General features: G+C 49.3%; 1 protein-coding gene across 1 annotated transcript; it reads left to right on the top strand.

Moving 5' to 3' along the window:
- The first annotated feature begins 17,802 nt into the window (after positions 1–17,802).
- On the top strand, positions 17,803–24,877 carry LOC119382011 (zinc finger homeobox protein 2). The gene has a single exon (XM_037649755.1). It carries the CDS (start codon positions 17,803–17,805, stop codon positions 18,346–18,348), a length of 546 nt encoding a protein of 181 aa, XP_037505683.1. The 3' UTR covers positions 18,349–24,877.
- The last annotated feature ends 348 nt before the right edge of the window (positions 24,878–25,225 follow it).

Genomic DNA, 25,225 nt, shown 5'->3' with positions numbered 1-25,225 from the left:
AATGATATCTTGCCATTTATGCCATTCCTATCATGCCGTTAATAAGATGTCATGCCGTTCATGTCATGCCATGCCATTCATTACCGCATGTTCTTCATGCGACAATTGCCTTCTTCATGAATCGCTAACTCGCCCAACAGTCTATTCTTCTTAGTTACATGCATGCACACTCTGCTCTATATCAAGTTAATGAAACTAGCGCGACGGCTTCACGAACTATGCATCATATTGTCGCAACGTAGTGAAAACAGGACACCACTCAACAAAGAAAGACAAGCTCTTCATTCAGAGTCCGCAAGAGAGGCGCCGACTTTGTCTTCTTCAGAGGAACAGCGGTTTCTCGCTTGTTCCTCACTTCGTTGTTCTCCACTAGCTACCTCGTTCAATTGTTGTGGCGATATAATTTGTGTTATTCATGTCAAGACATGCATGCGATGAATATTCATGTCCTGACCTGCCATTCATGTTTATCATGCACATGTGATGCGCAGCTTGGTATATAGCAAGGTAATGAAACGACCACTATGGCATCACCATGGAATCTTGTCATGTATGCGTGTCATGACATACATGACAGGGTTCCATAGTGATGCTATAGTGTTCGTTTCATTACCTTGCTACATAACAAGCTGCGCATCACATGAGGACGCCATAACATGCATGACATGCATGCCATGTAATATTCATGTCATGGCCGGTCATCCATGTTCGCCATACACTCAAGTCATGCCTTGCCAATTATGGGTTATATGAAGTTAACGCAAGCACCGAGACGTAGGCCGCTTGATAGATCAGTAGATAGAGAGGCACGGTCAAAGTGCCTTTAATTCGCTAAGAAATGCTGCGCATTTAAGAGGCGTGATTCTTAAGCAGGTTAAGTAAACAGATAGCCGTACCTGCCTACATATGTTTCTAAAAAAGCCAACTGCGATGAAGGTCGCGTATTTCGGGGTTTAAAGCTATCGGGTCACGTCCAGGTTTCGATATGTTCAACGATTAAGTAATGATACAACGAAAAGTTGAAATGACGTACGGCATAGTTTTGCTGCTTCTTCGTCTAGGTCGTCCCATCATAAAGCCGATCCTGAGGCCCCTCAGCCCGACAGTCGTACACAGCCGACAAAGTGGCCACTGCAGAGGACTGTTTTGCGTCGCAATGGTTGCCACAAATCTCCGTTCGGGCTGACAATAATAAGTGGAAGAAGGGAACCAACAATGCGTTAATATTACCTGGAGCAGTGTCGTTGCCAGAAAGTTTTTTTTTCGGTGGGGCTCAATCATACTTAATGTGTTCGTCCGTGCGTTCGTATTTGTGCGTGTACTGTATGCATACACGCGCAAAATGAAAAAAAAAATTCAGGGGGGGGGGGGTTTGAACTCCACTGGCTACGCCACTGACTTGGATAGAAAGCGAAAGAAACAGTGCGAATACAGGACCCGTTTGCTTATCGGGCGCGACGAACAGCTGCGATGCAACGTTTTCGCCGATCAGCCTCGCACGACTTCCATAGAAAATGATGAAATCGCACCTTCGGCAGTTTCCCGGCCATGTTCTTGTAGCTGATATGACATCCGAACTCGCAAGAACAGATAGAAGTCTACTTTTTTCCGCGTGCACAAGATTGCGCTGCTAGGGGCCATTGCCAACCTGCTGCGGCCAAGCGCGGCTGTACGGAGGGAACAGGGACATTTCGCCAGCAGGCGCCGCAGTGGCGCTGCTTGTCCGATTTGAAACAGCAGCGCACGAGGCCTATAACCTTGTTTACTCGGCTGTACCTTCCTGAACAACTGCGAAAAACCCTGAGCGTTGACAGCTGGGCAATCCTTTTATTTTTATGTTGTTTTAATTAACTTGTTTTCACTTTAGCCACTGGAGGAGGCTACATGGGCCCGAGCATGTTCTTAGGCACGGAGAAAACGTTTTAGAGACACCGCACACGTGAATGGCACACGGTATACTCTATATAAGCGCGACGTGTCGGTCCGCTCAGCGCTGTAGTACCGGATTCTGTGGCCGCGTGCGTTGTCAGGGTGACCAGACGGCCACTGTGGTGTAAGCCTGGGATCGAGGTGCCGCAGTGTTGAGGCAACACTGGCTTCGCTTGTGCAACTTCGACCTCGTCAGTTCGGCAGTCTGTCGTCTTCCCACGGTCGGTGCCGGACACCGGGCGCTCGACCTCTTCGCCTTTTCTGGGCGTTTTGCTCGGCGGCGCCCACGCGCCTTTGTTTGCACGCGTGGGCGGGGCAGGGGAGCCTAATGAGGGCGCCGTTAATTCGCCCCTAACGAAGCCGTGGCGAGAGGCCGCGCGTGGCATCGATCGCCCAGGGGCGGCGTCCGTGTCCCCGCGCGTCGGTTTGCGGGAGAACAACAATGGCTCGGCCGGCGCCTCCCGCTTGGCCCAAGATCCGGTCCGAAAGGCAATTAAAGCCAGCCCAAGAACCGACGCCTGGGCTCGTCGGCGGCTGCCCGACGCGGTCCCGGATAATTGTGGCGTCGGCAATCACGCCGCCTCATTATGCGGCCCGCATCCCCGCAATTAGCCCAGGTGCACCCTTTGTTGATCGCGCCGCTCGCGTCCTTTCGGCGCACGCACGGCGGCCCGACGATCGGCCGCTTAGTACCCTTTTAATTGCGTGTAACTCGAGACCCCAGGGCCGCGATGATCGACGCAGTCCGAATGGCGGCCCCGCCGCGCTGTCTGCCCCCGGCGGAATCACTGTCCGCGTCACGCCCACAGTGGCGGCTCACGCGCTGCGGACGCCACGCGTTCGGCCCGCGCCGATCGATGGCCAGCGCTGCGTGACTGGGAAACTGCAGGCTCACGCCACTGTTTTCACTCCCTGGTCATGTCGAGCCGACAACCAACACGACCACAGCGAGCCATTACAAGCTCCACATCTGAATAATGCCACCACGCTTTGCTCCTCTAACGATTTGGACATCCACAAGTGGTGCACGGCATGTCCGCGCCCTCGGCCTCCGTGGGCCCTTTGCTCCCGTGGCGGCGATCTTGAAAAATGTCTCTCGGGGCCTGCCGTCGGACTCGATTACAGCGGAAATGCGTTTTCACGCTGCTCGGGCAAATCAATGAGCCCGAGGCAGGATCCGTATACAGCAATGGTTTCAGTTCGAATTTACCACGAGGTCAAGGCGCACAATTGTATTTTGTTGAGCGTACCTCAAGGAGGCTTTCTGAAGTAATATGATGATCCCATCTTTGTACCTCGCTCTTAGGTGTAAATGCCCTGGCATAGAAATAGTGAGCCGATGATATCATGACTCATCCACCTCGTGGGTACCTAAAGTGGTTAATAGAAACAGGTACAATAGTGAATTATTTAGAACGCCATGATTAGTAATAGCAGTTTTTACCTAGGGGTATGGACGTTCAGTTCACGAAAAATAAAAAAAGGAAAGCTCAATATGACATGTCAGTATTCATTTAATGTTACGAGTGTACGTCACGAGAGCTCAGAAGAGCTCATAGTATAATTCACGTAATTTCGTAGAACCTCGTGTAGTATTTTGCCTCAGTAGCGGCATTTTTTATCGTCACGTGAGGGCACACTGCTTATCGTTTCAATGATCACCAAACTTTACAACCTATATGTAAGTCGTACAGAGTCCCATGCCTGTTTCTCACATGACCTGCCATGGTAGTTTTGTGGCTAATACTGGTTTGCTGAGGAGCTCTGTTTATGCTCAGGGGGCTCCTGAACAAAAATGGCTACTAATACAGTTACATTAGCAACGTACCCACTACGCCACAAAGCGTAATTTTTGGGAAGTTGGGAAGCACCCAGCACGACATTATTCGTTGTTCTGCGGAGAAGCGAGGTACCATATGTAAGCAAATATGTGCAGTTTGTTGATGCGGCGGTTGATGACGATGAATAATTATGGTTGCGCCCTTTGTAATGGGTTGGAAGCTTTAGACGACCCACTAGTTACGTAATTCATATTGTGTGACGCCCGGTCGTTATTTAACTGTCCCACCACGCTTTATAACACACTTTAACCGGAGAAACGTAGAGCGAGAGAGAGAGAGAATTGACTTTATTGAGACCCTGAGGAAATGGATCATGGGAGCTTTATGGGCTTCCTTGGCAACCAACAGAAGTGCACTTGCGAGGAACCCACTACGCTATAAATCATTGTAATTTTTGAGAAGTAGGGCAGTAGGCACTGTGCCATTTTTCGTCATTCTACAGACAGCCGTGGTACCTGCTGAACGTATGTAAGGCATTATGCGCACTTTGTTGATGCTGTGCATGATGACGATGAAGAATTATGGCAGAGTTCTTTGTAATGGGTTGGAAGCATTCAACAACCTACTCGTTGCGCAATTCGCATTGTGTGACGCCTGGTTACAGAATTCGCGCTGTGCGACGCTTGGTGCTTATTCTACTCTTTTACCACGCTATATTGCATATGCTAATGTGGTTCCTTCCCGACATGAAGCCTGTGTAGGACCTTTTTGCAAAGCAGTTTCAAGCACCGGCATGGCTCAGAGGTTGAATACTGGGCTCCCACGCAGAGGGCCTAGGTTCGAACCTCGTTCCATCCTGGAATTTTTTTCTTATTTAGTTTTTTTTTCTTATTTCGAGCGATACTGGTTACGGACACCGGCGGCGGCGGCGGCGGCGGCGGCGGACAACTACGGCACCAAAAACGGCCGGTGAAATGATCTCATAACAGCTTTCGCTGTAAAAACAGACCAAGCTGTCGAGGTAGCTGGCTTGTTTGCTTATAAGTAGGTGTAATCAGGCACGTAGCCAGGATTTTTTTTCGAGGGGGGGGGGGGGCAAGGCCTAATTATTCGAAAGAACTTTTCATGGTAAAAAGAAAAAAAGTTGCCCGGGAATATAAAAGGCTGGACGAAATTCGGGGGAGGGGGGGGCTGCCCCCCCCCTTGCCTACGTGCCTGGGTGTAATGGGATGCCTATACCGAAAACCATCTTCGATTACTCGCCACAGCGATCTATCTAAAGGAGCACGTTTGGTTTGGACAATATACGCGGCAACTTGGAAACATCAGAGTGCCACCTAAGCGGACTTGGCGCTGTGTTCAGTAAAATGATCCATCAGAATGTCAATATGCAACCTGAGAATAGTTACGGGGTGTTTTTGTATTGAGTAATAATGCTACGGCCGCTCTATACTTCGAAACACTACATGAAACATGCAGAAATGTCGGCAATGAGTGACGCAGGCAAATGAACAAAAAAAAAGAAAAAAGGAAAAAAAACGTAAATCTGAGGCGGCGGAAGGGTGGTGTAGATCTGCAGTGACAGCAAAAGAAAAGAAAATATATATATACTGCGCAATAAATAGTGAAGGTGCCACAAAGACCAGTGTGTTTATATTATTTTAAATACTGCAGTTCATAACACTGAAGCTATTAGACTGGAGCCACCTGATGTGTCCGGTGCGGCGCGCACGTTTGCCGATGACACGATTTCGCCGTAATCCACCGGCGTCTGGGGGGCGCTGTCTTCTTAGAGGCCTTCATTCTGGTTTTTTTTTTATTCACTATATTTTTGTTTACTTTGAGAATACTCAACCCAGTGTAGTTGCCAAAACGGAGCAGTAGACTGTTCGTTTCTCGAGGTCACTCGCCGTCGCGTATTATACATCCCGGTGTAGTCGTTCATTTTCTTTTTTTTATTTTCTTAAATATTTCTTCACCTCCTTATTATTTTCCTCCCTGTCTCGCCACTTTAGTGTGGGGCCAGATCCTGTGCGAATTGAACTATCTCACGATATAATGTCAGTCTCCGGCAAGACCGCGTTCCATAAAATTGATATATTCTCCCGGCAGGACACGTCATCCAGTGCCGAAGAGAAAGAAAGAAAGCAGGCGGAAAGGGAGGGCGGAGAGGACGGGAAACAGCTTTTTTTTTTCTTCTATGCACTCGTTTGCGTCTTCTTACTTCTTCGTTTTCTTTTACACTCCCCTCCTCCTCTGTACAACACCCCTGTTTCTTTTTTTTTTTCCTTTTCTTTTTACGTTCCTTTCTGTTCTTTTGTTCCATACCGCACCCAACGCGAACTGGGAAGAGAAGCGACGAGAGAAGATTGGAGAGGGGAAGCCCTATTTCTAGGAAAAAAATGGCGTATGAAACAGTCGGGGGGGGGGGGGGGGGTGCCTGTGCCTGGTGGGCTTTGGCAAAGCCTGGCTACTACTCGCGTAACGCGTTCCACTGCGCGCGTTTCCTGCCGGATCACTCATAGTCGTAGATATGTAGATGTCTTCCCCACAGCGGAGCGACGGCCTTCTGTGCACTTTAATGTCCTACGTGGTACAGGAAGCGATTACGGGCATTATGACGATTTTTTTTTTCTGTCTAACGTCTCTTGCTCCCTTTTGACTTTAACGCCCTTAGAATGGGCTGTTTGAAGCTAGCCAGTTCTGACGACAGGCATCTGCGCGGGGCGCGGATATTTATGCCTGATATCACGGAGTCAGCAAAGGGTTTCTCGCCCATTCCTCGTTTCTAGGCTGTTTTCGCTCTGCCACCGTACCTTATAGAGAATCTAATGGAAGGAACGAATAGCCAGGGCCCTCATCTTCATAAATAACGCCGAGACTATATTAATTTGTGACTTTTTTTTTTGTCAAAAGGGGGTCGGGACCTGGGAGACACGAAAAAAAAAATGTGTATAAACGAAAGCAGTGTTCCGGTATATCAAGCCGCTGGCACACTTATGTTTATCTGAACACGGTATCAATATTTCGGTAGAAACACTCGCTAACGGCTGGCTCCGTTTTCGCGAACTACACCTGTTAATTCGTGCCATACTGCTCACGATGATTTTCGTTTTAGCTTGCAGCTGTTGTTTTACAAAAATGCCGTACGCATGCTGGGAAAATGGACGACCTCATAACGCTTACAAGACACACGTTTTCAAGGTCACCAAATAACTATCTAAAACAATGTGTAAGTTGCGCATGCAAAAAGATATATAAACAGCAGATTTCAGCCATGAGCTCACTTAGTGCGACAACAGCAGTAGCACAGCAAACGCATGCAGCGCCTTGGTTGGCCGCTTGCCCATGAAATAACAATGCTATATACCTTCCTAAAAATAATCTTAGTCGCTGCAAAGAGCGAAACGCTGTCGTCGCCCATTGTAGTGCACTGTCATGCATGTCGTCACCGCTTAGTCTACCTGACGCACGAAAATTCGCAAAACTGTGAAAAAATTGTCATCCGGCACACACACACACACACACACACACACACACACACACACACACACACACACACACACACACACACACACACACACACACACACACACACACACACGCGCGTGCGCGCACGTATGTGTGTGTGTGCGTGAGAGAGAGAGAGAGAGAGAGAGAAAAAATAAAGAAAGCTACACTGCTCTTTGCAACAAACATTGGGTGTGATCGTTACAGCGGTCGTCACCGCACATTTCTTCGTTCTTTTTTATATAGTTCGGTTTAAGGCAAGAGCAACAAAATATTTGCGTAACGTATTAACTGTACGAATACCCGAAAAAAAAAAAGAACAGATTAAAATCTACGCTTGCAAACGCGACGATGGTCAGCTCTTCGTTTCTATATAGGTATTCTTTTTGTCTTCTTTTTTTTTTCTGCAGCTGCGGTTGTCCGGTAGGCGTTCATTCTTCTTCCGAGCGCTCTATCCCGAACCCACCTAGGACTATAAATTACGGCCAACGCGGTGACGTTTTGGGGAGGCGCTGATCCTCCCAGGTAACAACACCGCGCAGGCACGCAGCCCGCAGGAAAGGCGCGCAGTACAGGGAGGCTCGCTTGCAACGCACCACGTATGGGCGTCAGGGGGTGGAGCAAAGTGGCTCACACCATGCACTTCTGACAACACGCGGAGGAACTGCACCGCCTGATTGTGAAAGGCCTGCGCGGGTTGTTTCAAACTCCACGCGATTCGCCCGATTTCCCAGGAATAGCCGACACTAGCGCAATTATGTTCATTACTTGATTATTACCAATTTTTTTTTTCGTCTGTGGTGGCATACCGCTACATGTCAAGGCTGTTTTAACATGCCCCCAAATCTGGTCTCCAACTTTTCCCGCATTTCAAGCTGCCGTATTCCTCCGATGCTGTCACAGCCTAACCTGATAAGAGGCTGTCGTTTCTCGAAGTGCAAACACTGCTTGAGACGATTGAGTAACAATAACTCGAAGGGAAAGAAGTCTCTTTTATCGGCCCCATCTTGTCGGTGTAACGAGAGCACGTCGGCGCTTTCAGGTGGGGAGTGTTTTTCTCGGCGTCCGTTCCCGGCGAGCTGTTCCATTCCTTTTTTCGGGTGGACACCTCGGTTCATGTAGCGACAGCCGAACCATGGCGCACGCGGAGGGCCCCGGGTAATCTGGGTGATCTGGCGGCGTCCGGAATGCCATTGGCGCTACATTCCGTCGGCACACCTGCCTCAGCTGTCCTCCCGGGCAGATTTGTGCCCCGGCGCAGGCCCGGCGTTGTTATCAGGGGAGCCCCGCGTGACAAGACAGCGAGCAGCGACAGGAGCGACGACGCCGGCGCGCCGGAGGGCCTCCGTTCGATCCGTCTTTTGTTTCTGCGGGGAGGCGAGTCCGAGGCGAGGAACACCGCCGAGGCATCACTCATCCGGCCGGCGGACACGCGCGGCCCTCCGGGGCCGATGGAATGCCGTGTTTGACAAGTAACTAATGGGAGGAGGGCAGGCCAAGTTTGTCCTTTGCCAAGCAAAAAGCGCCAAGCGCGCTGGGAGAGAAGGAGTGTTCGTCAGCGCGGCGGTGGTATATTTGTACGCAGCTCGTTCGAAAACGCGGCCGAGAGGAGGGTGGGGGCCGTGCGGAGGGGTGGTCCATAAATCTCGCCGGTCCGAGAGCGCGACAAGAGTTCAGCGATCGAGGGCCACCTTGTCTCTCCCAGAGCCGGCCGGGGTCAGCCACAGCCGGTCGCCGAGGTCAGGGCCGTATCGCCTGCCACGGGACGACCTGCCATGCCAATTAACAACCCGCTGAGGTAGCCGCCGCGGCCAGCAGGAATTCTGCCTCTCGCCCAAGGTGTGCCCCGCCGAGGAGCGTTTGAATCGCGTGGGCTCTCATGACCTGCCCGGCGATGGATTGGTGCGCATGGTCGTAATTGCGGAAAACGCCCGCCACTGATCGATTCTCAACTGGCGCCCAGCATGGGTACCCGCGTCCTCTTAATTCGGGGCCCGACCTCCCCGTGCAATACCAGTCGGGCCCACCGGTGTCGTGTGTCTGCTCAAGCGAGTCCTTCTCACTGCGTCTGGTGCCATAGGCCGCTTGTTGGCACGAGATGTCCCTTGCCTCACCTTTTCGGAGGCCAACTTCATTTGGCCGTTTCAACTGCTTAACGTAACAGCCGCACAACTGTACCCAACACATCATTAGACAGACTGCGTCTTAATTGCGCAGATCACAAAAGTTTGTTCGTATGAGAAGATATATAAATGCAAAGCCCGGCTAGCTGTAAGCGCCTAGCGCATGGCTTTCTTTTCTTTTTTTTTTTCCGCCTTGTAAGCAACAGCTGGCTTCGTATCTGTTAAAAATGTGGATCAGGTCATGGAAAACAAACAACGCGGACGCCTTGACCTCTAACATCCTACCACTCTTGCATGACATCGTGCTCCCGTGATTTTTTGTTTCCTTTTTAATTGCTTCAAGCGTTTAGGAGATTGACTAAACGTGTATCAGCGAATCAATAATGATCAGCATTGTAAATCAGCATAAGCGAAAAGCAGGACAGTCTGCGGCACTGAAACTATTAAAATAAATACTGCAAGACTATAGTTATGTTTGTCAGCCGTGGCCAGTTGACCGTGACAAAGGAGCCCAGGAGCAATCAGGGGGGGGGGGGGATATGATAATAAAAAAAAGAGACGCACTTTCATCCGTCACCGTTTGCGGGCGTCTCCCGACGCAGAAGTGATGCGGTGTTCACCCGAGCCAACTAAAGAGACGTCAGCGGCCGCACGGCTGCGTGCATGCTCTGAATACTAGTTTTCATTTCCTGGAAGACCAGGTGAGGGTGTCGGGCGCTTCAAGTGGGTCGTTGGCCGCATTCAACCACACTTCTTCGCCCTCCTTCACCTGAACTTCTGAAGTGATCGCCGAAGACAAAAGAAGCCCGATAATGGAGCTCACGCTTCCGCGGTGGCGCGCAGGGAAGGTGGCCTCGATGACGGAAGAGCTGCGCCTCCTTTACTGCTGCGCGACGGTGCACGGCCTTTCACTTCTTTCCTCGCGTTTCTCTGTTTTTTTTTTCTCTTATTTTTTTCTCTTTAATTTATCTCTTAAAGCTGCTTAACGATCTCAATTAACAAGTCAATGAAGTTTGGACGTCATTTACGAAGAGCAAATCTCCCGGCATGGCGATCTAATTTGCAGAAATTAATGATTTTCCTCGTGCATCCCGGGCCACGATGCACGTTCGGAAACGTGCATTATATTAAATGAGAAAAAAAAAGAGTATTTCTAGTTTCTTACTTTTTCTTTCCGTTTTTTCTTCGACCTTTTCTGTGTGCGCTTTTGCTATAGGGGTTTTAATTGCTCCTATCTTCGAGAATCAAAAATGGAAGGGTTATAGGTACCTCTTGGGGGTGGGATAATTAGATTTTTTTTTCTTGCCGCTGGGCAGTTGTCTTATAGGAGATGTTCGGTACTTGAAGAAAAGAGTGTAGAAGGATGAACACAATTGCTTGACAGCACATGCTTCCCTCAGCGATGGGGCAGTGTAGGATTTCGCTGTGCGTAAAGCGCTGCCCATGCCTGACGGTCGAATGATTAATTTCCCAGCGGATGTGCGACAGCGATTGGTTGTGAGCTGTTTGGGTTTCAGGTGTATCCGTGCTTTCTGCGTGAATTACTTTTCTCCGTGTCTTCTCATAGGAGAAAAAAAAAAGGGAAAAAAAAAGCAGAAGTGCTGTAACAGACTTCTATATGGCTCTAATGTTTTTATCCCAAATTTGAACATTAAATTTGACACATTTATGTTTCATTAAAAAAAATATTCTTTTTACCTGGTGTGAATGTGCCCTGAAAATGAGAGGATATTACTGAATCGGTACATGACATTCGTTTTGCTCTCATGCGACACGTAGCGCGAGATCCATTCTTGTATCTATGCAGTCGCTCAGTGTTTTATATGTTAGGAGTGAAATGAACGGTAACAGCAGCATAGCATAGCGGGTATATTCCTCAAAACGGTCAAGCGTGGTAGGAAAAAAAAAAAAACCGCAGTACGAGGGCGTGAAATCTATGTGAGGTTATCTTCTTTCTTTTTCTCTCTTAGGAAATATCATTGAAATAACGAAGGACACCGTAAACAGTTCCTGGAACTGGTTTCACTGTATAATTCTCTGCGTAAGTTTCAAGGCCTACGGGCTAGAGGCTGTGTACTGAGGTGCACCGAAATCCCAGGAGGCACACGTTATCATTCCGCCATCCTATTGGAGTGCCGTGTATGCAGTCGGGAAACGAACGCGTAATCGCCTACTTAGCGGCGGAGCGCGATATCGACAGAGTGCCCGCGTCTGATGCGTTCTCCAAACGTTCACGCAAACTTAGTCGTCTCCTATTGCCCTGAGCATTACTTGATCTCGTATACGCCAGTATTATTCGTGTTTAATATCACACATAATTGCCTCCCAGAGCGTCCATTCGAATATCTTGACTAAAAGTGGAGAAGTCCCTCGGAAGGAGGAGTCCCTCATAAGGGCAACAGGTGGGAAAGTTAACATGCTATAACTTCAAGCACATACAAAAAAAAATCAGACAAGCACATCCAACCAATTATTCATTCATTACATCCTGCAGAGGTGACCTTGTGCCTTAGCGCAGACGCGCGACTTTATGCTCGCCCCTCTCAAACTTGATGAGTGCGCGGAAAGCAGCGCAACACGGAAACCGCTATGTTATTCCGATAGCAGGGCCAGACACTCGTTGCATCGCCTGGGCGCGGGTGGCGTACGCGCCGCGCGGCTCAGCGGCATCCGGCGCAGCTGCGCTGGCGAGCGGCCGCGGCACCGTGTGGCGGGAAGTCAGTCGCCGGTTCGCGGCTAGCCGTCAGTACCCCTGAATTTAAATAACTACTTAGCTTACAGATAATTACAAACTCCGCAGAGGCATGCGCGGGAAGAATGTCGGAGCGGGCTGGCTGCCAGAACTGCAGACGTCTTGCTTCGAGCTAGATGCCTTCGCGTGATGGATTAAGACGCATCACTGGGCCACTGGAGATTGTTCGGCGAGAGATATATCTGGGCGCGCGTATAATGCGGAGCGTGCTTATCGCGACGCCTCATGCCGACGACGGGCCGACCTTCGCGCCCGCCGCACGTTGCGGGGCGTTGAAAGCGACGGGATGCCTTCATTTCGAGACGACGGCCGCCGTGCGGCGTGGCGCAATTAGCCGGGGTCGGCTCATTTACATGGTAACGAATCTGGTCCTATCCCATATCCGCTTTCCGCGGCCGCCATCCATTCGGTGCCGCTGTCACTGGGTGTCCGCGCGCACGCCGCCGGCGCCCTCGGGACCCCGTCGCTAAACAGGATGCTTCATTAGTTAAACCCGCTCCGCGCTGCGCGGGGTAATTGATCCTTGGCACCGAAGGTGAGGCGCGTCGGACTGCGTCGCCTTGCGGGTTCTATTTCGCAGGGTCTCGAGTGCAGGACCTCAAGGGTCGCGCACCGATGTGTCGCCTCGCGGTGTGCCGCGGCGCGTGACGCGACGGGAAAGGAAGCCGGACGGCGGGAGGCGTTCCTCTCAGGAGCGCGGAGGAAAGCGCGCCGCGCGAGGTCGCGCTTCATTTTGGGCGTCGGCTGATTCGAAGACAAAAGCGAGCGCGGGCTAAATCGAGAGATGCCTCCGTCACGGGCGTCTCGCGACCACTGCGTGCGATGAGGAGAATAAAACAGAAAGGGAATCCCGGAATGGAAAGAAGTAAACACGGACATCGGCGAAATAATCGCGGCCGAGGCAGCAAAAGGCAAAGCAACCAGCGACATTCCCGACGATCGGCATCGTTAAAGCAAATGCTTCGTTCACGACTTTCCAAGATTGCCACCAACCGTTCCATCATTTCGAGCTCATTACGCTCTCTATACGAAAGCGAAGAGCGCAGAAGAAAATCCCTTGTCTCCGCCTTTTGTCCGTCCTCAGAGGACCGGTTTCAGACTTCACGGGATCCGCTGCCGGACGTCCCCTCCCTCTCGCCCTTTCTCGCCATGCCTTTTGCACGGCCGCTTTTTGCTGATTTAGCGCGCCGCCGTCTTCGCGTTTGTTTGATGTAGGCGCTGCCGCGGTGCTTTCTTAATTCTGCCGGCCTCGTTGCTTATTTTACCTTTAAACCATTACTCTCTCTCTACCTTGACAGAGTACGTTCCGGAGAGATCTGTCTGCGGTTTGAGTATCACTGGGACCTTGATGCACCGAACGAGTTTGTTCGCCTATACTACAGGAAGAAAACACATCCCTGCTTTTCGTTACATATCGCAATGTTCGCTCTGGGAAAATGAGTTACGTGAATGGTTCTGTATTTATCAAGTCGTTTCTTTAGGAAACCGGGATAATTGGGAAAACTGTGAATAAGGTAACCCCACTTTCAACGATTCCGCAAGTGGTGGAAGCTTTGTCGAATAAGAACACGTGGATAGCTAGTTTACAGGGGCGTAGGCAGAAATTTTTTTTTTTTTTTTGGGGGGGGGGGGGGGCACCTGCTTGATCTGAAGTAGGGGCCGGGCAGGCATATGTGGTCGAGAGTCAATTTGTCCTCTGTAGGCCATAATAAAACAAAATTTAAAAAATGCGGGGCGGGGGGGCACGGGCCCGGTGTGCCAGCCGCTGGCTACGCCACTGCTAGTTCATTGCTTAGTTGAGAGAGAGAGAGAGAGATAAACATTTTAATGAAGCTGGAGATGTTTGCCTGGCTGTTCGCCTGACATGCTACTCCAGGTGTTGGGTGACGACTATGATATATACAGTGATAACCACGTAACACATATAGTCACACAAGTTTACAAAGTTTCGTTCAGGCTCGTGGCCCGCAAGAAAGTCAACAGCGCTTTCGTGGCACGTAGCGCACAGGTGCTGCTTTGCCATGGGCCCAGAACATGTCGCAACTCTAAGCACGATCCCCGTTGAAGATGCGAGGCCGCCTTCAGGGACTATCTCTTTGATGCGTATCGCTTGCATTCACTCTTAGTTGAGACGACAAATCCGCTTAGGGTAACACATACGTGCGCTCGTCCTGTGTTCCTGTCTCTTGTGTGTAACCTCAAGCACATTTTCCTATGTCTCAACTTTGACGAATAAACGCGAAATAGCGGCACCTTTTCCTGTGAGACGATCGTAGGAGTTACAGAAGAGCCCCATCAAGGGGACGAAAATGTTACTGCTGGCCGTTAACAGGCTTCGTTCGCAAACCGTTTGGAGCAAAACCACCGTGACCGGCAGTAAGTGACGCCTGCAACTAACTGGTATATACACACGGTACTTAATAGTGAACGAGGAGCGGGGAGTTCTTAATGCTCTTCCAGCGTTTGCCGGGGCTTCACGCTCTCTACCAATAGGAGAGGTAAAAAAAAAAAAAAAGCGGAATGTCCGGGCATAACTTATCAAGATGACGACGGCGCTCATACGTCGAGCTCAATCTGCATAACAACACCGCCGCAGAGCGCTCACTATCCAAATCACGCGAAGCCCGAGAAGTATACGGTATTGGACGAGAAACCCGTAGAAGGAGAGGAGATCGATCTCGGCTAATTTTTATTACCTTCTGGGCCAATATTATCCGGTCCGTGATCGTTCGCTTCGAAGGCGAACTGGCAGTCGCGTCGTTGGGGCCTTGCACAATAATAATGACAACGCAATGGGCCAAGTTCCTTTTCTTTCTTCTAATTTTTCTATGCTTGCTTCTGTTTTCGCTCGTCTTAATAGCTTACTCATAAGGCCGTAGGAATCATGTCTAATGGTTCAATGCGTGCGTAATTGATTCTTCAACCATGGCCAGTCTTCACTTAAGGAAAGCTTTAATGGACCAACGTTCCTGCTTTAAGCCATTATCTCTTCGTCAGATTGGCCAGCAAAGATCGAAAGCGAAGGCAAGGAACAGCTTATGAGGTCTGTAATGTTGATGTGCGGTTATTTTCGAACTGCAAATAGGAGGAAAACAAAATGGCTTCGTTTCTGCGTCATTTCCCCAGTTTATTGAACTAGCGCTGTCATTTAAATTTGTCTCACTCATGGGAAATTTTCACATACTGAGAATCACTGAAAGCTGAAAAAAAAAAAAACATTTTAATAGTACTCAATACACAAGATAACACACGAGGCTTTCGCGTATAGAGGTCATGAAGTCATCTTTAGCGCGTAATAGGAATGTTTGTTCAACGTGTGCTCCTCATTATTTAAGTTTTATGTGCTTTCGTCGCGTTTGGCATTTTGTTATGTGGCTCTGCAGGCTGAGTCACGAAGTCTTATAAAACTTAATCAAATGGTGGTGCATGACATTATCAAAGATGTATCCAGGCTACGAGAAAAGCTGTAGTGGAGAGTTGCACATTAATTTTACTTACCTGAGATTATGGCCACCACGAGCAGTAACTACAAACTGTGTGACGCCATAGTTCCTGAGCCGTCAGGCCGGGTATTTTGTTAAACGGAACCTTTGCGACTGCGTCGAACAACTTCTGTTCTAAACATCTTACCTGGTGTGGAACAAACAATCTGCAACGCATATATAGCGAATATACGATTTTGGCAATGTCGTTCGCTATAACAACGCCGTCTGTGCTCTGAAGAAATAATTGTTGGAGTTTAACGTCTCAAAACTACGAAATGATTATGAGGGGCGCCATAGCGAAGGGCTACGGAAATTTCGCCGACCTAGGGTACTTTAACTTGCATCTAAATTTAAGTACACGGACCTCTAACATTTTCGACTCCACCGGAAAGGCGGCCGCCGCGGCAGGGATTAAATCCCGCGACGTTCGGGCGAGCTGTCGAGCACCATAACCACTAGACCACCCTGGCTGGTTGTGCTCTGTAGAAACACCAACAGAAAACAAGCAGTACGTATGCCGACAAAAGTTGCCAAATGGGTAGCGTTGATCGACTGTTGGATAGCAATTTCGATTTGCTACATCTGGTGAACTGTACTTGAGCTTTTCAGGCAACCTGTGCACCGCATTGCTGCCTTGTTGCTCATTTTTCGCAAAGGCCCGCGCCCCAGTAACATTTATCGAACGAACGCGCATGTGGTATAGTGTCAGGGCACAAGGAGTCGAAATTCCGCTCGCACGCATCGCGCGGTGCTTTCGACCACATAAGGAGAAGCAGAATTCGTCCTACCAGGAGCACTCTAAGAATCTACGACATTCCCGTAACGAGCCGGTTAAAGTCTTATCAGTCCCTTATTTTCGTTGACACTCGCAACGCAGCGTGTCGCCGCCATTTCTCCAATCCCGGCAGCACTGGCACCAGAACATGTCGCCGACGGGCGGGTGGCATGCATAAGCATTTCTGTCGTTGTCACGAGAAGTGGCAGCGGGCGCTCGACAACTGTGCTCTGAAAGTGCGTGAAGTTTCTGCGCAGCGTTCACCGATCTGCATCCATTTTTGTTCCGACTGACCGGTGCAGACCGACGGGCGCTTTAGTTATTCGACTGGTCTCATCTGAGCGTTGATGGAAAGCCGAAAGAAAAGGAGCAAGAACGAGCGCCGCACATAGGCCTGCCGTCGCAGCGTGGCATTTGTTTGCGCGAACTAAGAAGCGCCGTTCTTGTCGTTTTCTTTAAATCAACGTGCTACCCGGTGTGTCACCTCGGAATTGCAGGGGGTGAGAGGGACGGAGGGAGCGGTGCGCGACAGACGGCGCAAACGACAGTGGCGGTCCTCACAGCGCGTTGCCACCAAAGTAATGATAATAATAAAAAAGTGGCAGGAAAAGAAGGAAAGCAATGAAATGAAACGACAAGAGCGAGGCGGCGGTGTGGGGGTTCGCAAGGATGAAACCACCGGCACATTTGTCATGTTCGTGTGACTGTCATATCAGAGAAGGGAGCCTAGTAGACAGGACAGCGGGACGCAAAGCCGCCGGGGCTCTTCGCTCGCTTCGGCGGGGAGTTGGACGCACGACGTTTTGTCGTTCGGCTGGGGCGCATGATCTTCTCGGTCCAGTCCCACCACCGAGTAAGGCCTCTCTCACCTGGGAGGCCCGCGTCAAGTGCTTGACACGTTCAGCCCGACCGACGTTGTTGTGGCCAGACAGTCGCATCTGAACGCGATCGGTTTCTCCCTTTTAGGTTGCGTGCGATCTCACGCCAGCGGTCCTTGACTGCTGAGGGGCGGAGGGGAGGGGGGTTGCGCGGTAGAGCTTACCCGGTGTCACCGACGCTGGCCATCACCAGGGTGGAGATTCGCTAGTACATGCTGCCGTTACACACAGTTGCCTGACATGCTTGCTTATGCATCGCTACACTCCCAGCATTTGGCTAGCTTTAGACCCCCGTAACGTGACGTCTTCGGGTACTGTCCTTCGACTCCCCCCTCTTCGCTTTTCAAACCTCGAAGATATGTTTTCTTTTCCTCATACCAATGTTACTGTTCTGTTCTAAAACTGCCTTATAGCTGATGATCATGACTATGTGCTACTACAACGCTTGAAATGGAGCGTTCGCCCCGGTAATTTCTTTCCTGAAAATTTAGTGTGAAATTTGTGACACTCTGGCGAACAATGAACAAAAAAAAAAAGCACTGCCGCCTTTATTTTGCGCTGGTACACAAATGGCGTTCTTTCGTGTTGTGACACCTCGGTTCCTTGCAGCGGCGGCCAACAGCGCGGCTGCGCCCTTCTACGATGCGGCGGGCGGCATGTACGGGGGCACGCCGCTGTCGCTGCTGGCGCTGCCGGCGTCGTGCGTGCCGGACGTGAGCGCCAAGGCGGCCCTGCCGGCGGCCGCCGTGGCGCGTGTATCCCCGGAGCCCGGACCGGGGTCCCGCGACGAGCTGCGGCGGCTCGTGTCCGAGCCGGACCTGCTGCTCGCCTCCGAGGTGGACGTGGACGTGGGATTCGTCTGCAAGAAGTGCCAGCTCGTGTTCCCTGCCGAACCGCTGGTGGTGGCGCACCAGCGCGCCGCGTGCTTCGCGGCCGGCAAGCCGCCCAACGTGGGCGCTGACTTCAAGCCTTTTCTCAGACTGGTACAGCGCGCGTGGGAGTGCCGTCGCTGCCGCGACCGACTCCACACCGCGCGCGAGTTCAAGTTCCACTGCGACAGCGAGCGCCACTGCGGCAAGAGCCCCAACAAGGCGCCCGAGGCCGGCAACAACTAGCAACGCGCCACCCGACCGCCGCCGGCCCGCCGGACGACGACACCGTGCGATGCGCACGGGTCTGCTGGTGTCGCTGCAAGTGGCGCCAACACGTAGAGCTGGCGCGCCGAGTCCCTTCGTCTGTTTCCCTCTACAAAGTAATGGGCTAGTCGCTCTAGGTGTGTTGTCGAGTGACTCCCTCGTCCCTTCTTGTGTTCGTTCATGGAAGAGGCTGCCACGTAGAACGAGCGTGTACCCCGCAGTTGTACAAAACGCGTATCCAGTGGAAAGACGACTTCCTGGCTCGAAACGGGTAACGTCGTTTTCTTCCTTGCCTTTCTGTTGTGGAAAAAAAAAAATTGCTTTCCAAGTGTTCTTGCTCTGTTTGTGGCGATTTTTGCGAAAGGAAAACAGAGAGTCACTTTGTTCCCCAGTGCACTGCTTTGAGAGAGATCGCTGTCAAAATTAGCCTATGAAAAACCAAAGTGCGGCACACGTGCGAGTGAATGTGTTTTTTTCTGTGTGCAAACACGTGTGATGGTGTCTCGCAGGAAACTTTTTTGTCCTTTTCTCCAGGCTATAGCGCCTGCGCGCGCCCTCTGGCGCGACCCACGGCAACAAACGAGAGGCTGCCTTCCCGCGCGTTCTCGTTCGTGCGCATGCCAGTGTACGTTGATCGCGGAGCAACATTTGCCGACTACCTCCAAGTATCGTGTGTTCGTGCGTGCATGTCCGTGAGCCTGCCCTTGCTGTGTGTGTTGAGCAGCGACATCTAATTTGTTAGACCGAAGGCCGGCATGTGGAATCGCGAGATGTCCTGTTTCTTTTCTTGCTAACTTTCATCACTTCTGATGGTAAATCCTTCATATTTGTTCATTTCTTGCTGGCGTGTTTAGCCCCGAGAGGGCCAGCCGCGTTTTTAGGTGTGTACAAAGCCACGGTGATATGTTGAATCAAGTGTTGGTTCGAAACTTTTGCAATAACTTTTTCGCGACAAGTAGTTGCTAGACGCAGCTCGGCCTGCCCTGTTTGCGGGCCTGAGTCGTTAGCAGTCCCGCTCATTCACGGTCCGGCGCACACACTGCGGACTGGTCGAGGGTGGCTGGACGCTCGTACATGGTTCCTATCTATCGCGGAATGCACTGTTACGTGTGAGCAGCATTTCGAAAGGCGAAAGCAAAATCACTGCTCGAGAGGCAATGTTCTCCGCGCCGCTTGCCAGCTCCGCTCCCTTTCTCAGTACGGCTGTAATGAGTTGTCAAGAGCAATTGTTGCTACCAGAAAATACTTATTCTGTAAAAATTATTCAGTAGCGAAGGTCAGTTGTAGGGCTCGGCTACCGCAAGGTTCCATTTCGACATTCGTTTTTCTTGTTATCTTTTTTTTTTCTGGAAGTCGTCAACGCCCTTTTTAAGTTAACACAAAAAACAGCTAGTCACTATGAAAATCCAGGTGCTAGAAATTATTCGTTTATCTTTTAGCTGAAAAAAGCTTGGGCAAGTAAAGAATTATCGCACAGAGGTGACGCTCCATTTGTGTACAGTGGCTTCACTGAACTACTCGCTCACTGGGCAACAGCTGGCAACACTGCCTGTACTATAACATTAGAAGCATTTGACCCTGGCGAAAGGAGCGGAGCTGGTGAGCCCGGGAACCTCCCTTGAGGTCGGCAGACAAACAAGCAAAAGCAAAATATATAGTATATATAAATATATATACAAGCACATTAATTGTGCTGATGACAGTTCCTAACTCAAAACAAAAGAAACATGCATACTGCGTTTTGTATGTCCACATATTGTGATTATGTTTGAAGCGAGCAGAGGTGTGATTCTCCTGTTGTTACCGAAAGGATGGACCTGTTTATACGTGCCGCGTTGCATCCTGGGACAAGCTAGCTAAAAAAAATACACACTCGTGGGTTCCCAGTTCTTATAGAGGCGAAGCAAAAGCGCGTTGAAATTCCTCCATTACGATGACGTCACAGTAAAGACCGGAGTCTTTGCGTCCCCTCCCACGCCCACTCGTGCGGCAAGCCCGAGCAACAACCCCCGGCGTGCGATCACGTGACGCGGCGTTCTCTCCGTCTTGTCGGGCGAACTGCTGGCCACGCGAAGAAGCGCATTGCAATGCCCGACACTCACCGGCTCTTTCAGTTGCCGTGTTGCAAGAGTGCTGCCCATTCGCTTTCCTCAGTTGTGGGAGGGGAGGGAGGGGGGGTGCCCTAAATCTGTTCAGCTTGCTCGGACTGCAGCTCGCGACGTTGGCGTTTTGTTCCCTGTCCATCGAAGAAACAGTTGCGAGATATTGTGCTGTTATACATACACAAACACACACAAAAACACATGAAAGTTCCTAGGTGGTCGTCGAAACCCCTTCCCTAAGTCTTCGCCGGCGCTTGCCAACGTTTTGTTCTTCCAAACTGTAACACACATGTCAAGAGACCTGTACATAACGTAGTCTTGCCGAATAATGTCTGGGTGATGTCTGAATGAGGTAGTCTGTGTGAACGCTACACGGAAGGTGACCGCCTGGTAAGCGGAAGAGGCTTCTTTATTTTGCTACGATACGGGACGAAATGTGCGGAAAGAGTGACGCGAAAGAAGCCTTCGAAGATAGGAACTCCTGTTCCGAAGTCTTGCCCGTGAACTTGATGGCGTAGTTTCAGTCTTTTACCCATCACTGATTTAGTCAAGGAAAATTGCCCATTTTCATACTGAACGCAGTTCGGCCAGAAACGGGTGACATTGGCACTATTGACGCTAATTTCTTCTACCATGTCTTTCTTGCTACCAAAATGCACTTCTAGTTGAACGCTATGCTAGATGCTACGTATGCAACTGCGATGCACACAAATTTCGCTGGCTTTTCAAAGGCACTGGATAAGCTATTATTTATCGTATTTATATCTTTTTGTTTTGTTCTTTACTGTCAGGTGACAGGAAGATAACAATTATGCGCCTGTATGTGTTGTGGAATAATTCGTTAGCTTACACGAACAAAACAAGATGCTGGAAACCGAACCATTCTTAGTGTATAACCACAATGCATATCTACACGTGAATAATCACATGCCTCATAACTATGCAGTCAGCATATAGTGCGCTAGCAAAATACGGAAGATACTTCTTTCAGCCTTTTTTCATTGAAATGATGGATTTAGAAAAATGCGCATGCAATACGTTTATTTTTTCGCACACACCCCACACACATTCAAGAGCATTGATTCGACACGGCGAATCGGGCTAATTAACGTGAGAATCTGCTGTGTAACGAGCTCCGACGCAGGACCTCCAGTAAAATATTAAAAAAAAGACAGGATTTTATTTGCTGAAGTGCTAACAGTTTCTAAAAAAGAAAAAAAGACGACGTGAAGGAGAAGGACAGTCACGAGCAATTATTTTGTGCTATAATAATGAACGTATAAAGATTGTCCCGCATGCTCTCACACTTTCTTAGAAGCGACCATAACTGGTACCACGGCCGCTGAATGAAAACAGTTGGGAGTCTTTCACCGCAAATAAGGAAGTGACTTCGAGGACATGATGTGAATATTTAAACCTTTTTATTGGCGTAATAAAAATTTTCTCTCAGTAATTGTGATGCAGCCCACCTGAGCTCAGTGACAACTGCGGTGCAGCCATAATAAAGCTTAGGGTTATAAATTAGGGCAAAACACGTCATCTGTTTCGCTTGAAACCTTTCAGGTGTAATAATATCGTTTTTTGCTGTGCACTATCGTAGGGCCGCTTGTTGATAACACAGGTACTGCAATATGCGAGGTTGAGTGTCGCAGGACATACCTCTCAGTATATACACAAGGTGCGAGCTGCGATTAGTTTGAGCTCATACAAAAAAAAAAAGAATTGCTTTTATTCAGCAGGTACATTACCCATTCTGTCGAAATGACTTTGCCCTTGTGGTTGAATGCATTTATTTTCCTCAGCATAGCACAAGAATAAAAAAAAAAACAAAAAAAGAACTAAAGCATATGGAGGAGAATTAAAGGATTGCTCGTCCGCTGATGGATTTGCAGCGTTGCCTTTAAAATTACGCTCGTGAGTCCAACGGCTGAGTGTGGGTCATTAGCCTTCTACGCAAGAGAAGCCAGTTCAGCCTTACCATTACGCTTGGTCGGAGTGTGTGTATCCAACAGGTGCAACATCGTCGTGATACGTACAGCGTGAAGTATGTGCTTGTAATGCATGTTGTTGTTCATGAATGACAGTCACTTAAAGGTGTTAAGGTTCGAGAAACAACTATACAGTCCAAATACAACGTCTACCTCTTTGGTGTTTCATTTAGTCATATAGAATATTTTTCGCAGGCAGGCAAGCAGCCATAAGCTTTCCCATGGTACGCGAAATTTTAAAGAAAAAAAGCATGAAAAGGCATACCTCTTCTTTCGCGAACAAATGCCAGTTCTGTGCAAAAGCTTATGTGACATGATGTAAACGCCTCGAGAAGGCACTTTATAGAAGCATGTAATCGTCGAGATCGGAATGCCTTTTGCCGCACTTGGCTTGTGACGCGCCTATGTAGCAAGTACACTTCAGGGAAGTTTGCATTGATTGCTTAGCTGCCAAGTAGCTTGCCGTTTTATATTTCTTTGATACACCCTTACACAGCTAAGAAAACACGAAAACGGCCTCGGTGCGCCCTTTTGCGCGCGTGTGAAGTACGGGTTCAGGCAGACGCTCGCAAGCCGGCTAAAACCGAGAGGGATTTTGAAACATGCAAACGGCTCGGCGCACGCCTCACGGTCGACCAATACCTCATGAACACGGGTCAGAAAAATGGGCGCGACGCCGTCGCACACAGACACCCTCATTCACACCTTCTTCATCCCCACAGCGCCATTGAGCAGCCACATTACGTAACTCTTGTAGGAGACGTTTTCAAGAGAGACATTGTAGTTCTTTTTTAACAAAGTAAGCCTGTGAAGAGACCAAGGATGAACGCCATGGTGTACATACGGCCGACGTAATTTGCAGACGCGTGAACACGGAGGCAACAGGTTTGAACCAACTTATATACGTATTAAGCCCGACTCGACGCAGCGTTAGGTCAGGGTTCGCATCCGGTTTCTATCGATGCCGCTCCCGTCTCCCATCGTATGTCTTCATTTCAGTAGCACATTGTCGAGCTAGTTGCAACAGGTACAGTGTCTTCACATTAGGTTGCAAGTGTCCCTTATTTTCGGCCTGCGGATCAACCAGTGCACGAATGCAGTCTCACGAAAGACAGCCACCTTGAAGCCGCATAGATTTCGTTTCAGTATAGACAACTGTCGGGCCCGCGCCTGCAACCTCCGCCCGTTCTGTGGGTTTATCAGCCCTGAACGCCAAGCAAGTTTCTACTACCTCAAACCCAAGTAAAGAAATAGTATCTCGAAGTTCCTATGTGCATGTATATGCATCAAAACATGTATGTACATGTGTCCGCGTATATATGTATACATACGTATATGTATATACAGAAGCGTATAGTATAAGGTGTAGGATGATGTCGACCTCAACACTTTCCTTTCATTTTTTTTGAGACAGCTTATGTGGCCTCAGTCTCTTGAGGACGGGAGGCGGAAAACGCTGCGGACCGTCACTTTTGCATTGATCTTGACCATAGTTCGGGATTTATTTGTATGTTTAATAAAACTGCACCTAGAGTGCAGCTCTGACGTTGAGTATAATGTCAAAACGTCTGACCGAACCGCGGGTGCTTGGATACTGCCCGTTGCCCACATGTTACGTTTTGCGTGGTGTTATGTCCCACCTTATTTTTTTTTCCTTTTTTCTTTTACATATACATATATCTCGATGATCACAGTGTTTGTTGTAAATAGACCTGAAACTTTTTTGTGGTGAGCTGATTACACTATAGTGTGTCTAATATCGGGAGGAGAACCACAGCCATGCACCAACTAACTACAGTCAGCAGCTGATACTCGCTCTGCTGTGAGCCTGTGAATCAGAAGAAAAATAAAAAAAAATTAACGTATAGGAAGCGTTGTCTAACGTTTCAACGAAAGTTCAAGGACTTCACAATTTTAGTCCCGGTCCTGGTTGTTGATTTCTGTTGGGTATTCATGTTGTTTGTTGTGTAATATATGCCCCACACTTACTCGGATGTTTCTAAGTTCATGATTGACTAGTGTTTGCCCTCTAAGGCGTTTATATGCACTTTCATTGTTTCAGTTGTCACTTGAAAGGAAAGATTCAATCCGTGTCACTTAATACAGAAGACACTGTTTTGTTGCCTGCCATAGATTCGATGTCCCTCTTGTGTGATGCAAAACAAAATGTTAACAAAGAAATTCATTGGTCAAGCCCTGCTCCCATTTTATTCCTGGAAAGGTTTCCGATGGTTTTTCTGGGATACGTAACCACTGCAGGTATATTTTTGGTATGTCACGTAGAAGACATAATAATGGCGACAACAATGTCAGTAATAACTACTGCGATGCTGAGGATGGTGAAAGGATTCTAGGTTTTTACATCACAGCTCATGTAGTTGGCTTGAAGTTCTGGAATAAACTGTCTTATGTGCGAAAGCTCTTGTGTTGTCGTTGTCTTTCCTGTGGTTTCTCTGTCAGTGAAATTAGTTTGGGTCAGCAACTTGATTTCGTCTACAAGTAGTAATGGTACGAGAAGGCCAATACACATGCGCAGAATGATTGTAGAAATCAGGGAGCAGGGTACAAGTAAGGGAGCGACCGGTGTGCCCCATCCCGCCCCTTCTCTCCGAGACTCTTGTTACAATCTTGACTAAATCATCTCCATTGCCCTCGCCAAGTTGGGTGCAGGTGTGGCAGATTCTGACTCTGGCTTAAATTTCGCAAGATTACACAGAGCTAAGGACGCGTAACGGGCGATGATGTCCGTAGACTGACGTCATTCCT

The sequence above is a fragment of the Rhipicephalus sanguineus genome, chromosome 1, assembly GCF_013339695.2.
Source record: "Rhipicephalus sanguineus isolate Rsan-2018 chromosome 1, BIME_Rsan_1.4, whole genome shotgun sequence".
In the NCBI taxonomy this organism is placed as follows: domain Eukaryota; kingdom Metazoa; phylum Arthropoda; class Arachnida; order Ixodida; family Ixodidae; genus Rhipicephalus; species Rhipicephalus sanguineus.
This window is presented reverse-complemented; position numbering and strand designations above follow the sequence as displayed.